Source organism: Scardinius erythrophthalmus, assembly GCF_964197995.2.
Source record: "Scardinius erythrophthalmus genome assembly, chromosome: 19".
NCBI lineage: Eukaryota > Metazoa > Chordata > Actinopteri > Cypriniformes > Leuciscidae > Scardinius > Scardinius erythrophthalmus.
The window spans coordinates 2,281,416-2,296,415 of record NC_138239.1 but is presented as its reverse complement, the minus strand read 5'-3'; the positions used below and the strand labels follow the sequence as shown (position 1 = coordinate 2,296,415).

The 15,000-nt window shown below is 36.2% G+C and overlaps 3 protein-coding genes across 3 annotated transcripts in view; 1 reads left to right on the top strand and 2 right to left on the bottom strand.

Annotated features, from left to right (window-relative positions):
* Positions 1 to 438, bottom strand: part of LOC308680104 (cdc42 effector protein 3) — a 5,380-nt gene extending 4,942 nt beyond the window's left edge. The window contains exon 1 of the mRNA XM_081348043.1: positions 302 to 438. The gene's annotated coding sequence lies outside the window, so the exon portion shown is untranslated. The remainder of the gene's footprint in view (positions 1 to 301) is intronic.
* dnajc17 (DnaJ (Hsp40) homolog, subfamily C, member 17) overlaps positions 1 to 14,444 on the top strand; it is a 72,402-nt gene extending 57,958 nt beyond the window's left edge. The window contains exon 11 of the mRNA XM_081348042.1: positions 13,901 to 14,444. Within this exon, the coding sequence (XP_081204168.1) occupies positions 13,901 to 14,020 (120 nt within the window). The 3' untranslated portion in view covers positions 14,021 to 14,444. The remainder of the gene's footprint in view (positions 1 to 13,900) is intronic.
* Positions 14,445 to 14,777: 333 nt separating this feature from the next.
* gchfr (GTP cyclohydrolase I feedback regulator) overlaps positions 14,778 to 15,000 on the bottom strand; it is a 5,765-nt gene continuing 5,542 nt past the window's right edge. Inside the window, exon 4 of the mRNA XM_081348041.1 lies at positions 14,778 to 15,000. This exon is cut by the window's right edge and continues 516 nt beyond it. The gene's annotated coding sequence lies outside the window, so the exon portion shown is untranslated.

The window sequence follows — 15,000 nt, the reverse complement described above, 5'->3', positions numbered from 1 at the left end:
ATTGGCGACGTACCTGTGAAGGTGTGCAGGTATTCACACCCACGTCTGAAGCCAACACACCGTAGAGTTGCTTCTGTTAACATGATGAGACTTGTTAGGCTATGAAACAGGTTGCACAGAGCAATTCCCTGTGGATATCCAGCCTCAAAAACCCTAATGAATCATTGATATTAACAACATCACACTGATGTAAATCTTTCTGAACAGTGGCGTATAAACGTGCCAGTTTTATATAAAAGCAACGCCTCATAATGATGGTGGAAGTGAAATAGTGGAAGTGTCGTAGAGTCATTCCTCTTACCGTAACACAAGAGCTGATGTGTGTGTAGTCTTGATTTGAAGGTCTTCTTCAGCAAGAGTTCCTCGTCGATCTCGAGTGTTAAAGTCCAGGGATTGAGGCTCGTCTCCTCCCTCCTCTCAGCTAAACCTGTGTGTGTTTGTCACACCTGGAGACGTAATCTCAGTTCACCTGAGCGCCGTGTCACTCTTCATCGCGTTCCTGGGAAATCTGGGAAGGGCAGAGCTGGTTTCCGTCACTCACTGGTGTTGTAAGGCTTCGCTCTTGCTAATCTCTGTGTCACTGTTCGGGTTCCTGTGGGATTTACTAGCGCTTTGTAATGACAGCGGTCGCTCGCTCTGGGACGTGTGTGTACAGGCGGACCAGCGTTGCACAAGTTCTGTTGACATGTTGTAATTCCTGCTTGCATTCCCATGACCGTACACACACACACACACACACACACACACACACACACACACATATCAAGGCCTAAATGAAACCCGTTTCTTTTGTCTCCTGATTATGAATCAAGTTGAGGCAAGACTTGTTATTGTTGTTTTAGAGATGAAGCACTTTCTAGTTTCTACTACCAGTCAAACCACAGTTTATTCATGACATTTCTCACATTATCAGCTATAGTTTAGAAAATGGTAATAAAATATGAGCAGAACTCAGTTGATATTTGACTGGTTTTGTCCGTCCTTCTGTTAGACTGTCTCACACATGAATTATGTTGAATATCTGTCAGCTGTTAAATTTAACTACACAATTAGATAATACCAGTTTAGCTCAACCAATCACCAAGCAATGCTTCATTGTGTTCAGTCTGTGTGTAAAAAGAGCATTAGCAATTAAAGACAACACACTTCAGCAGAACATGATCAGCTCAAAGTGTCCCAATCATTTTTACTGGTAGTCACTGTATGAAGAATTATTGGGTATAATGTCACAGTTTACTTTATTTTGCTCTTCTCACTTACATAAATGATCTATAGTGTCCTGATCACACTAATATTCTGAATAATCTTTGGTTTGACTGTAGTTTAGGAGGTTCAACACTAAATGTTGGCTATAAAGCACATTATTACACACTATTCTGGCTGTGAATCGCCAGTTAAACTGTAAGTCATCATCTGTCCATCCTGTGAAATGACCTTGTTTTTGCTCGCATGGCTTTTATTGGTGGGTAAATCTGAAATTGGTTATTATTACCCTTGTTTTATAGCAAATTATACAGGCGAGCTCTAGGATATTTTGTTAACTTGCCAATGCATTTCTCAAAACCTTTACGCCTGTGTTATTTTCCTTCACTTTCTCAGCTTTCAGGAAAACTAAATCATGCATTATTGGAAATAAAACGGCCATATCCTGCATCTTCGATAAAGAAATTAGATTGTCATTTTTATCACACTTTATCATAACATAGTTTTAAAGAAAATGTAGAAAATATGCCATATGACAGCACTGCATCAAAATGAAGTTGCACTAATGCATTTTATTATGAAAAAAATGCAACTGTGTATATATATATATATATATATATATATATATATATATATAGTGGCATAAATTATATTATTGCAATTATTCATTTACTTGTAAGTGTTTACTGTGAATGATTGCACTAGTACATAAATAACACTATTACTATTGGCATTTCTTCTTTTGAGACAAAATTGAACTCTATTTATGTTTATATTCGTTTATGGGCAAGAGAATCTTTGTTATGCTTTTAGGAAGGAAATTGAAGATCCCATGTTAATGATTCACTCAGTTTCTAGTCTGTGGACGTTCCAAGTGTATAAATACATCAATTAATTGAATAAATATTGATTTAATCCAAGGAGAGTTAATGATAGTGATAATCTATAATAGCAGGATTTCTCACAAGTGATAGTCATAGTTATAATTTATAAGGAAAAGTATGTTTTGAACAGGTTTTCATTGTGGTACAGAGTCGTCTTGCCTTTTCTTCTTATTTTTTATGTATTTTTTTTTTACATAAGTATATATATTTTTAATTTTTATTTATTGTGGGCTTTTTTTTATTATTAAAAAATGCATTTTGACATTATATCCCCCCGAGAAATGTAATGTCAAAACATCAAATGGATGCATTTCTCCACCATTAGAACTTGCCAAAGCTTTGAAATATTCCATACTAAGGTCCTCAAACTCTCAAAATAAATCCAGTAAGTGTTTGTTCCTCTTTATCAGCCGGTTTCTGCGCACACAGATAAAAACCTGTTCACCCTGTCTGCATGTGTAAAGACAATCATATCCAAACACTACAACACCAGTCACAGATTCTGACCACCAGACAACACTATATTACACTGACTGGGAAACACCAGCTTTGATATATAACAACCCTAAACAAGTTATATTTCAGGACAGATGCGTTATACGTATGCTTGCTTCCTCCATTTATTAAACATTTAGTTTCTTCATGTCGAAAGTGCCTTGAACACAGTGTTTTTTCTTTCCAAACATCATCAAATGTTCCTTCTGCCGTCTGGGATCCCGGATGGATGCCAGATCCGAAGGGAAAGCTCAGGAACGGGGTTTTCTTCATGCTTGCTTTCCGTCACACTCCTTTCAAACACGTCCAATAAACAAAGAGCCGCCCTTCCGTCCTCCGTCTGATCATTCACATAAACATCAGCTCTTCATCACAACGTTTATCCAGAGCTGGAACTGTGAATTTCATCAGCTCTCATTCCTCTCTTCCATGCAAACAGGGAATCAAGAGGCCAAGCTGACTTTCCCAATATTCCTGGAGTTTGCTTGATTGCTTTGGCCTTATTTTTGACAGGCAGAGATTGTTGATTTGGATCCAGACTCTGGTTTCTGTGGTTGTTTTTGTACAGACTTGTTCTTGTACACAATGTTTTTTGGGAAATGTTTCCTCTTTCCGCTGCTTTTGTCTAATCATCCTCTGTTTTCACTCTTAATCGCTCAACTAAACAATACGCGATTCTGATGTAGTTTCACCTGCTCAACACTCTCTTAAACTTCTGCTCAGCAAGATCAAAAATACAGTAAAATAGTGAAATATTATTATAATGTAAATCATCAGTTTTCAATGTGAATATATAGTAAAGTGTAATTTATTCCTGTGATCAAAGCTGAATTTTCAGCATCATTACTCCAGTCTTCAGTGTCACATGATCCTTCAGAAATCACTCTAATATGATGATTTGATGCTAATGAAACATTTATGATTATTATCAGTGTTGAAACATTTTGTGGAAACTGATGCATTTGTTTTTCCAGGATTTTCTTTGATAAATAGAAGTTCCTAAAATAATCTTTTGTAACAGTATAAATGTCTTTACTGTCACTTTTGATCAATTTAATGCACCTTTGCTAAATAAAAGTATAATTTTGATCAAACTGACCACAAACGTTTGAACGGTAGTGTACGTATATAACGGTATTTAGTGCATTATATTTAAGCATCATCAACGCCATAGAAGAACAATAACATCTTCTGACATATGTTTTGTATTTTTATGATCAGTTTTCCGTCAGGTTTGGCTTGGCAGTGTCAGTGTGTGTTTTATGCGGTGTGCGTGTCCTTGGTTTATCTCCTCACGTCTCCTTAATTTTGTTTGGATTTTCTTGGAGAGTTTCAAAGCAACATTAGTTCTCTGCGTTCCTCGCGGCGGGTGCGTTGCTCATTAATGAGCTCAGATGGCGTCACTCACACCAGTGCCAGGTTTACTGTAAACGCAACACGCGTTTTAATGGATAATAATGGGTGTGTATGACATTCTTCACTGCATGCCTCTGATGTTACTCTGCTCACATCAGCTGCTCCCTTAATGAGGCTTTACTTCCAAAATCACAGTGATTATATATTGCATATTGAATATTTCACAGCATCTGTGTTGTGTAGCTGTGGCTGGTGTTTCTGCTCTTCAACATTGGCATGATTTGCAGCTCGAAAGGTTAAACGCACCCATACACACCCTCTCTCAGCTCAGGTGAAGTTACTTCATTGTTGTCATGCTTATTTCTCACTTTGAGTTCTGACAATAATGCATTTGCTACATCAAAATCTGTTTGTAAAAGCCTGTTTTACAAGCATAAAAAGCTCCCCGTCGTGATCAACAACATCTATAATGTGTCCAGACGGCTTTATTTGCTTTAGCCGTTCGTCTGTATTGTGTGGCCAGGTGTTCTGGGTGAGTTTTTATTATTCATCATTGAACAGGGAGTCGCCGTAAAGTCACACAATACTTGGAAGATCTTTTGTGCCTCATTATTTGCAAAGATTTTATTTACCATTTCTTTTTCCACTTTTTTTTACTTTTTTTTTTATTCTCTTAAATAGTCTTGCGATATTTATTTATTTACGTATTTACATTTATTTCATACTATATTTTATTTATGCTGTATTTTATTTTACAATACTTGAAGTTCTTTTTTAGTATTTTTATTTACAATTTTCCCACTTTTTAACTTTTTTTTATTCACTTAAATAGTCCTGCCATATTTATTTGACTTATTTTTACTATATTTTATTGAATTGATTAAATTATACTATCTTTTATTGATTTATTTCATATTTTATTTCTTTTATATCTCACTTTACAATACTTGGAAATTCTTTTGTGCCTCATTATTTTTTTTTTGTATTTTATTTACTATTTCTTTTTCACATAACTTTTTATGTTTTATTTATTTATACTGTATTTTTTATTTATTTATATATTTTCCATTTAATTTGACAATACTTGGAAGTTATTTTTTGGCACATAATTATTTTATTACCATTTCTTTTTCCACGATTTTTAATCAATTTTTAACTTCTTTTTTTTATTCCTGCATTATTTATTTACTTATGTATTCATTAATTTATGTCTTTATACTATATTATATTTTTGTATTTTATATTTTATTTATTTGACATATTTCTCACATAATATGAGCTCATAAACATTTCTAAACTACTTTCGTCTGCAACAGACAATTACACGTTGACATTAGTCAAAAAACACACACATTTCATATCTCTAATCTATCTTTAATCTGACTGGTAATTTGAAGTGTTCAGCCTGAGCTATTATCTCTGTTCTCATTTGATCTGTTCTTCATTTCTCTTGATTTGGTGGTGTTATCTGCAGTTTTGAGTCTCTTACTCTCTCCCAGTGATCTGTGATTAATATGTGTCGAGCTGAGCTCTCCTGATGACAGATATCCACCAGGATGAAGGACGTTCCCTCTAAAGCTCAGGGTTTTCAGCACTCGTTCCTGAACGCGCTTGAGAATAGCCATGTGTGCGGAGATCTGAGCGAGTGTGAAGAGGAGAGATGTTCTGCTTGTCATCATCCCGTTATCTATAGCTATCATTCTTAAGTGTGTGTTTATCTGGCCGTAGGGAGTAAAGCAAAGTGACGTCTGCCAGACGCAGAACAAATGTGTCTGAAGATGTTCATATTTTCTTGATCTAGTAAGAACTCTAGCAGCTGCATTTTGGACTAATTGTAGCTTGTTTATTGAGAATGGACAACCAGCTAGTAATGCATCACAGTAATCTAGTCTAGAGGTCATGAATGCATGGACTAGTTTTTCTGCATCAGAAACGGAGCGTTCCGGAGCTTAGAGATGTTTCTGAGGAGGAAAAAGGCTGTTTTTGTAACATATGAAATATGATTTTTGAAAGACAAGTTGCTGTCTAATATAACTCCCATGTCTTTAACTGAAGAAGATGAAGTAACATCCTTCTAAATGCAAATTGTATTTTAAGAGTAATAAGTAATACCTCAGTCTTATCTGAATTTAATAGAAGAAAATTACAGGTCGTCCAATATTTTATTTTTTTAACGCATTCTGTCAACTTAGATCATTTAGAGATTTCATCTGGTCGTGATAAAGTATATAACTGAATATCATCAGCATAAAAGTGGAAACTAACTCCATGTTTTTTTATAATATTTCCAAGTGGCAGCATATATATATAGAGAATAGCAGAGGGCCGAAGACCGAGCCTTGAGGCACTCCATAATTTACTGACATTATCTTAGATTTTTCCTCGTTTAAAAAGACAAAATGGTAGCGGTCTGATAAGGACGATCTAAACCAACTTAATGCCTGACCCTGAATACCAGTGTAATTTTGTAGTCGATCTAAGAGTATTTTATGATCTATAGTGTCGAACGCAGCGCTAAGATCAAGTAAAACTAGTATTGAGATACAGCCTTGGTCAGAAACTAGGAGTCAGTCATTTGTCTTTTTAACGAGTGCAGTTTCTGTGTTGGTGCCTGAATCCAGACTAAAATTTTTCATAGATATAATTTTTTTGCAGGAAGGAACACAATTGAGCCGACAAAATAAAATAACAAAATATTAAAAACTTAAAAACGGATTAAAACTTAAATTAAGATAAAGCTGAAAATATAAACGCTATAAATAAAAGTTCTAAATATTAATAAATACTATAATAGTTTATAAATAATACTGAAATAACACTAAATCTATATTTTAGTCTACATATGTGAATATGTTTCTGAAATAGACAGTTTTAGTTTAAATAGCCTAAAGTACATTGAAAAAAAATTGTGTAGGATTTACTTTGAAATAGGGCTGAACGATATGGACAAAATTTCATATCTCGATTTTCATGCCAGATATCTCGATATCGATACAATACGATATGACTACGTAAGTACTAAAAAAACAATACATTTAGAGTTTGTAAAATACACACTGATGTCTATGGAAGAGGTAATAATAATCCTTTCCATTATAATTCGACACGTTTTATTCATATCAGATACACATTGTGTAAGTAACTTCAATGTTTACTCTATTCCCCAGTTCACCAGCCACTTACTTTTCAGTATTTCGGGAGAAGTGGATGAATTCACGTGTTGTAAACATAGAGGTTGTAAATCCAACAGATAAATGATTCTCTGACCTGCGTCTGCGGCACAAACTAACACGGCGGCGCCCATCGCGCATACAGCTCAACTAACGCGATCGTTATAAAGGTGTTTAAACAACAATATACTTCCACTTGCATATATTTGACAATCGAAATATCAGATATTTCATGCCATAGCTAACACATTTGTGAATATTCTGAATAAAAAAGGAAAAATGACATAAAAGCAGATCATCATTCATTCAGCGCTGTTGCTGCTGCGGTGTGTCACGTGACAAGCAATGACGCGTCACCATGGAAACGCCGCCCCCCCTCTCACAATATAGTTCCCACGTCCCTGGTAGTGTGTGCGCGCTGGCTTTAGCGGTGCATTCAAGGGCACTCGTAAAACTGATGTTTGTTGTGACTGCCAGAGTTGTATGCAGGGCGAGCGCGGAGAGGGGAAATCTATATCGTCTATATCGTTGCTTTTTTCGATAGTAATATCTTGAAAGTTCATATCTCGATATAGATACGATAACGATATATCGTTCAGCCCTACTTTGAAACAATTTTCACTCAGAAATTGCTAGTACATTTTATAAATAAAGAAATATTTAATTAAATGTGAAATTTAGAAGTAGAAAGACTGAAATAGTATTTTCTTGTAAACAGGGTTAAACAATTTTTTTTTTACTTGAATAATTTTTTTAGGAAATTTACAAAAAAATGATAAAAACACTACAAAATTACTAAAACTTAAATAAAATTAAAATTAAAACATAAAATAAAACATAAAATAAATAAAAATTATATTTGAATATATTCGAATAAATAGAAATAAATTCGAAATATTAATAAAAAAAACTATAATAGTATGACACATGAAACTATAATAACACTTTGTTAAACAAACTCCAAGAATGTTTTAGTGATGCTATTTTAAAAAAAGAATTTCTTAAGAATGAATTTGAAAGAACAAGACAAATTGTCAAATTCCAGATGCGTCTCCTCCGTCTTCTGGTCTCACAGTGAGACACTCTCACACACACACACACACACACACACACACACACAGATTTGCTGAAGACGTGATGGCGAGACGAGCGCTGACATCATCACCAGCCGCTGATGTCACCGGTGTGTTCACACTCTGTGGTTTGGTCCTGTGGTGTCGTACGGGTCTCTGCATGTTGACACACACACACACACACACACCCACCACAGTATCCTGCAGGAACCGCACTCAAACGCTGAGTTATGAGTTTGTAAGGTGTAATTATGCGATGTTGTCGAGTTATTTTGGTCAGACAAACATGAGCACTTGAGCTCTTTCACGTACTGCTGAACACAAGAACTGAATGAAGAGCAAATGAGGAGAATTAGTGCATGCTTTTATTCTATAAAAAATTGAAATAAATACTTTAATAGAATTTAAATAATACTAAAGTAACTCTTAATAGCTTAAATAGGCTGTATTTCATGGCAAACTTGCTGTCCTTCATCAACAATTTATGAAATGCATGCAAAAAATAAACCGTACAGTCATTCATTAACCCAGAAGACCCAGTTTCCCACTGATAATTACAATATTATGATGCTGCTAATCTCATAAATACTGTCATTCTGATGTCAGTTTATGTCTCGACTGGTTTTGCTTCAGGATCCATGATTTATAAAGAAATACAGTAATGAATAGTTTAACATTAAAATAGAATACACTTCTGTTTGAGGTCAGAACGATTTTTTTATGTTTTAGTAATAAAGTCTCTTCTGCTCACCAAGGCTGCGTTTATTTGATCAAATATACAGTAAAAAACAGTAAATATTTTTCCAATTTAAAATAGCTGTTTTCCATGTGAATATATAGTAAAAATGAATTTAATTCCTGTGACCAAAGCTGAATTTTTCTCCAGTTTTCAGCGTCACCTTCAGAAATCGTTCTAATATGCAGAGTTTCTGCGTTTGTGGAAACTGATACATTTGTTTCAGTTTTTTCCGGGATTCTTTGATCTTTGAAAGCTCTAAAAGAACAGCACTGATTTGAAATAGAATCTTTTTAACATTCTAAACGGCGTGACCGTCACTTCTGAACGCTAGTGTCCCGACCCGCTGGAGATCCGGGACGCTTGCTCTCCTCCAGGGCCGGGATTCAGCGGCGTTCCCGCTTGGGAAAGTTTGTATGTGTAAAGTGATGCCTCTTCTTTTCCTGCACGATTGTTGAGTTTACTGAAGATGCAGCAGTTGTTTATGTACTTAATTGAGCTTGCGTGATATTTGGTGGTTAGGTGGGAGACGAGGCCTGAGCTCATGGAGCTGGAATGATAATGGCATTCGTGCTTCCCCTCGGTCTCTCTCTCTCTCTCTCTCTCTCTCTCTCTCTCTCCTGTGGTTGATGCGAGAGACCCCGGTCATCTCTTCCAGATGCTCCTAACCCTGCAGAATCACTTTCTCTTCATCTCTCCTGCTCGTCTTAGCTTTCACAGACACGCACACGCTCTCGAACGCTGTGAGGATTCTTCTCTTCTCAGACATTGCTTAGCAGAAGAGACGTCCCTGCTTATATATGACATATTCTGGCTCGCTATTTATTTAGAGATTTTGTTCATTTGGAAATGTATTTAGAAACATTCATTTCACAAATTTATTTATAAATGAATTATTTAGACAGTGTAGTCAGTACTGATTGATGGCCATATTTAGGCCAAATATGAGTAATGTTTCGATGATGAATGGGTTGCAACTTCATACTATTAAAATAAATTAAATAAAATGTTATATGTATTGTATATAATATTTCACATTAGATGTATTTAACAACAGAAATTGAATAATCATATGTAAAAAAAATAAAAATACTGCTTAGTTTTCACTGTATGAATTAATTATACACTGATTCTTAATTATACACTGATTCACACTCGGTTTATTAGGTTCTGTCACTTTAAGAGCTGCACGTATACAATATACTGATACACACATGCTTTCTTTCTCAGCTGTTTACTCCACTTAACACACACCTGACTGTGTTTAACTTAGATCTCGTGCGGTCCAAAGTCGGCTTTCTGCGTGCGTGAGCACTTCGTTTATTGCTTTAATAATTAAACGTACAGTATGGCATTTTTCGCCACTAGGGGTCGCTAACCTATTTACAATAACAAAGGCGTAGATTGATGACGCAACATTTGCTAAGAATTATGGATCTTGTCGTCAACGTCAAGCCGACCGATCTAATAATGATTATGGATGACTGAATACATCGATGCTTTTATCATGACTGTGATATGAAGCAGTTCGGGATTGCTAAGAGACAGCTATCAGCTCCACACGCGACGCGAGTCCCGCGGATATAAAAGGAATATGGACATTTCATTATACCGAACTACACGCAGAATTACTACTCACAGGTCAGTTTATTAGACAAATTAAACTTGTGAGGTAACGCAGGCGGCGCTGTTTCACTTGGTCTAACATTACACTAGCACACTAAACTGCATTTGAATGTGTTGAAATGTATGTGTTAGTTTGTCTGTATGAGACTAGCAGTAAGCTAGATCAACATTAGAACAACATACAGATCATATTCTGACATTTTATCATTGTTGAACTATATAACATTGATTAGTTTTATGTAAATGTGCTCACCTGTTTAATAAAGTACATGTAGGAGCGGTCGAAGTCTCGGACGTGGAGCTCTCGTTTGTATAACGTTACTGTCTATGGGAGCTCTCGGTATCTCGAAAACACCGCGCTGATATTGATTCTCGTTTTAGTTCTCTTTTTTATCCAAAGTCTGCTTGCCATGGTCCATAATGTTTGAACGAAACAACAACAGCATGCAAATAGACATTGCGAACTCCACAGATGTCTGCGTCTGTCGCTTTGGTTACTATCAGACGGCTCTGGTTCATAGCTCTGGTTGCCATGGCAGCACGAGCGGAAACCAGGGACAACGCGGATATGACGCCATTGGCGGCGACAAAACGGAAATGAAGAAACGGGACGTTTCTCGAATTAAATTACAAATTTCTCCTGGTTTGAAAGTTGTTGGAAACAGTCGGGATAATGTAAGTACACAACTAAAAAAAATATATAACACAGATATAGTGATTTTAGCTCATTTTAAAGGAGACATATCATGCTTTTAAATTGTTCCTTTTTACATATAAATCATACATTTGTAGTCTATATAAAGCAGAACTGCAATGCTTGGGTCTGAATTCCTCATTATTATAGCTCCACAGGCCCCTTTTCTACCCCTTTTCTGATGTGCGTCTGAGATCAACTCGTTTTGGTGCGGTCTCTTTAAATACAATTGAGACACTTCATACCCCGCCCCCTCTCCAGGTTGCAGAGGTTCAACTCCACCCCGTTCGGCCATTTTTGTAGTTTGATAGCAGAGATACGATTATCTAAAGGCAAAGAAACTTTTTATTCACACGTTATTAACAAAATGTCAACAACGGAAGACTTGTCCAGCCAGCCTTACATGTTCGAGCCAGAGTCGGAGCCGGAGCGAGATGAAAATGAAAACGACGAACCTGCAGAACAACGTCTTCATATGGATGTATCGCAATGGTGTGTACTGTATTTACACATGAAACTTTGGTCTTCCGACCTTTTACCACCGTGTCGATTTATTTTGATTAATATGTGCGAGGGAGAGAGAGCAAGACAGCGTCTAGTTTGGAGACGGTGATGTCTTGTTTACACTTTCGCCTAGCTCTGAAGAGAGAGAGTGAGCGCGCGCGCGACCGGGTCTCTCTCTCTGCTCGTTCTTTCAGTTAAACATGCGTCCTGTCACAAGCGCGGCAGTTCATCTACATTAGACGGTGTAATGAAGTGTGTGGGTTACTACATCCAACAACCGAACATTTTAACTTACCCTCTCGTAACTTCTGCATCCTTTAGCTTGGACTACAAAATTGCAGCGAGAAATAATAATGGCGGATCGCTCGAAGTGTTGGGCTGGAAGTCAATGTCCTTATTTGGCAGTTCCACTGCAAATACTGTGACGTAATAGTTCACGAAACGTCATAGATAACAGAAAAATCGGAACAGGTTGAAAAATATGACCAAAACAGAATATAAAGATATCAACGAAGCACCTGAAGAGAATAATTTCAGATTTTCTGTACTTCTAAACACTCCAAATATACAACAAAATGCATTTAAGGGCTAAAAAAGTGCATTTGGCATGATATGTCCCCTTTAAAGCAAAAAAGTTACATATTGTGCCTTTAAGTCATGTAATCTTTTGGAGTACTCAAATCTAATTTACTATAAAACTGACATATATTGAGGTTTAAGATCATATCAGCCCGTCTTAAACAGTTTAACAGAGTAGAAGCTGTTTAATTCTTGCTTCTGATTGGTTGACCGTCATTCCAGTGTGTTGATTATCTTTAATTGCTGTGAAGTCGTTCCAGGTTTGTTGAGCGCGGTATAGTAACTTATCATTTCTTTCTGAGCAGTTTGAAGCAAAGATACGTAATCTGAGGCACAAACAAGAGTGTTTAGAGATGAAAACCTGTTATGCATTTCATGCTGAGGGTTTGGGGTTTTTAACATTGAAACACATGATTGTACACTGAAACAAATGGGTGTAAAATGTTTTGATGTAGAAAATTCACCACATTACATTTGCACAGAACAAACTCTATAGTCTCATCAGTCCATCTGTTTCCCGCTCTGGATGAGATGCTCTGAGAGTCTCTCTATGACCTAACGCTGAATCAGACAGCGCTGACCCAGAACACAACAGGAACTCTATAAACTGGCTCAGACACAACACAATCCACAATGTTGAGTCAGATTCCTGAGCTCGGCTTCTCTGAGTGTCCTGCGTGATCTGAGACAGGCGTTCATGAGGACGGCTCTTCACTTTACCTGCGGACAGACAGCACTAAAGTTAAATAAACCGTCCAAATAAAGTTTTCACTGCAATGCCATAGAAGAACCGTTTCCTTAAAGAACCTTCCAGTGGACAGTTCTTACAATTCTAAAGAACCTTTTGTGGAATCTCAGTTTCATGATTGTTTATATCATGAATGTATATGTGTCAATGTATGTGATTTGTCCAGCTCTATTTAACTGGATGGATGTAGTATCTACGTTATCTGCATATCTCCGCAGTAGTGATGTTCGGTTCTTGAACGAATCATTCTTTTAAGTCGGTTCACAGAATTGAACTGAATCAATCAGGTTGATGATTCAAGACGCTCATCCGAAGTAGCAGCGAATCAATGAGCCGATGAGGGTTACTGAACCAGAGAGCCAGTTCAGAATGAACCAATCGAAAAGAAGCTTCGACATTTAGCAACAGCTCATTTGATTCTTTCGAACATGACTCTCTACTCGTTCATTCGTTCATTTCTAGACATGCTCATGTTTGATTCAGTTCGATTCTGTGAACCGGCTTAGAAGTGCGATTCATTCTAGAATTGAACATCACTAACACACAGTTCACTCACATCCAGATAGATGCTATATAGCAAATCTCAACTGCTTGATTGTTTATATAATCTCATAGTGTAACTACTATATTATCGTCCAGCTCTAATCTGATGAATGCGACTATAAGGTATTATAATCCCTTACATCATGATTTTCAGTAAAGCTGCTTTGAAACGAATACAAACGAATACAATTGTCTTGACTTGACCAGGTTTCCTGACTGTATCTGAGTGAATGTAACGCTCAACCATCATCTTTATATATATATGTGTGTGTGTGTGTGTGTTTCTCAGAGTTGTCTACGTAACGAGCGTGACTACGAGAGTGTGGTGCTGATGCGACTGAGACAAGCTGAAGAGAGGAAGAGGCTGATCGAGGAGATGAAGAGAGAGGAAGAGGACGAGCTAGCGTGACCTCACACACACACACACACACACACACTTTGACCTTTGATTTTACAGGAATTAAACACCCAAACATCAATAAAGCCCTTTTGGAACAAACATTTTTGCCTTGAATATTCATATGGTGCTTTTCTATGGCAGCAGGATCGTGACATAAACAGCGACATTCATTTTCACAGTAATGAACATGAAAATAACAGAATTCATGTTGAAAAATTCTATTTCAAATTTGATTCTGCTGTAAAGAAGCTCTACTGTAGACAATAGCTCGATTCAGTTCAGTGTTGATTCAGTTCAGTAACTGTCGATCGATGTTGAAGTTCTTCAATCGAGTTCAGTTCAGATATAAGCAGCTCTACAGAAGACAACAGTGTCATTATTATATTACTCAGTTATTATTATCTATTATCTACCATTCTAAGTATTCTGATACAACAAGAAAATTATGAAATATGGACATGAAAACGGTTCTCAGTCAAATACTGGGAGTGAAAAGACTGAAGTACAATAAACCGTCTGCCATTGGTTGGACAAACAGATTTATTTTTATTTATTTTTTATTTTGCTTTCGAAGTGTGATTGCGTTGTCTTTCTTTAAAATATATATATATATATATATATATATATATATATATATATATATATATATATATATATATATATATATTTAATCAATTTTAGTGACATTCAGTCATTTTAAAGTGATTTAGTCTATTTGTAGTAGCTGGTGTGATTGTAATTGATGTATCTGAGATCTTGAACTGTTGAAGACTCATATTCTCATCCAGGACTTTTATTTTGACACCTTCAAATGGAGAGTTCATTATTGTACATGTCAGCTCATTTACATACATCAAAAAAGTGGTTGTGAATAAATCATCATTGGAGATTGGATGGAGTAATATTTTTGTCTTAATGTAACACAAAAAAATTTTTCCTGACTGTGATGTTTGAAGATCTAATGTTCATCCATGATATTTTCTGGTTTC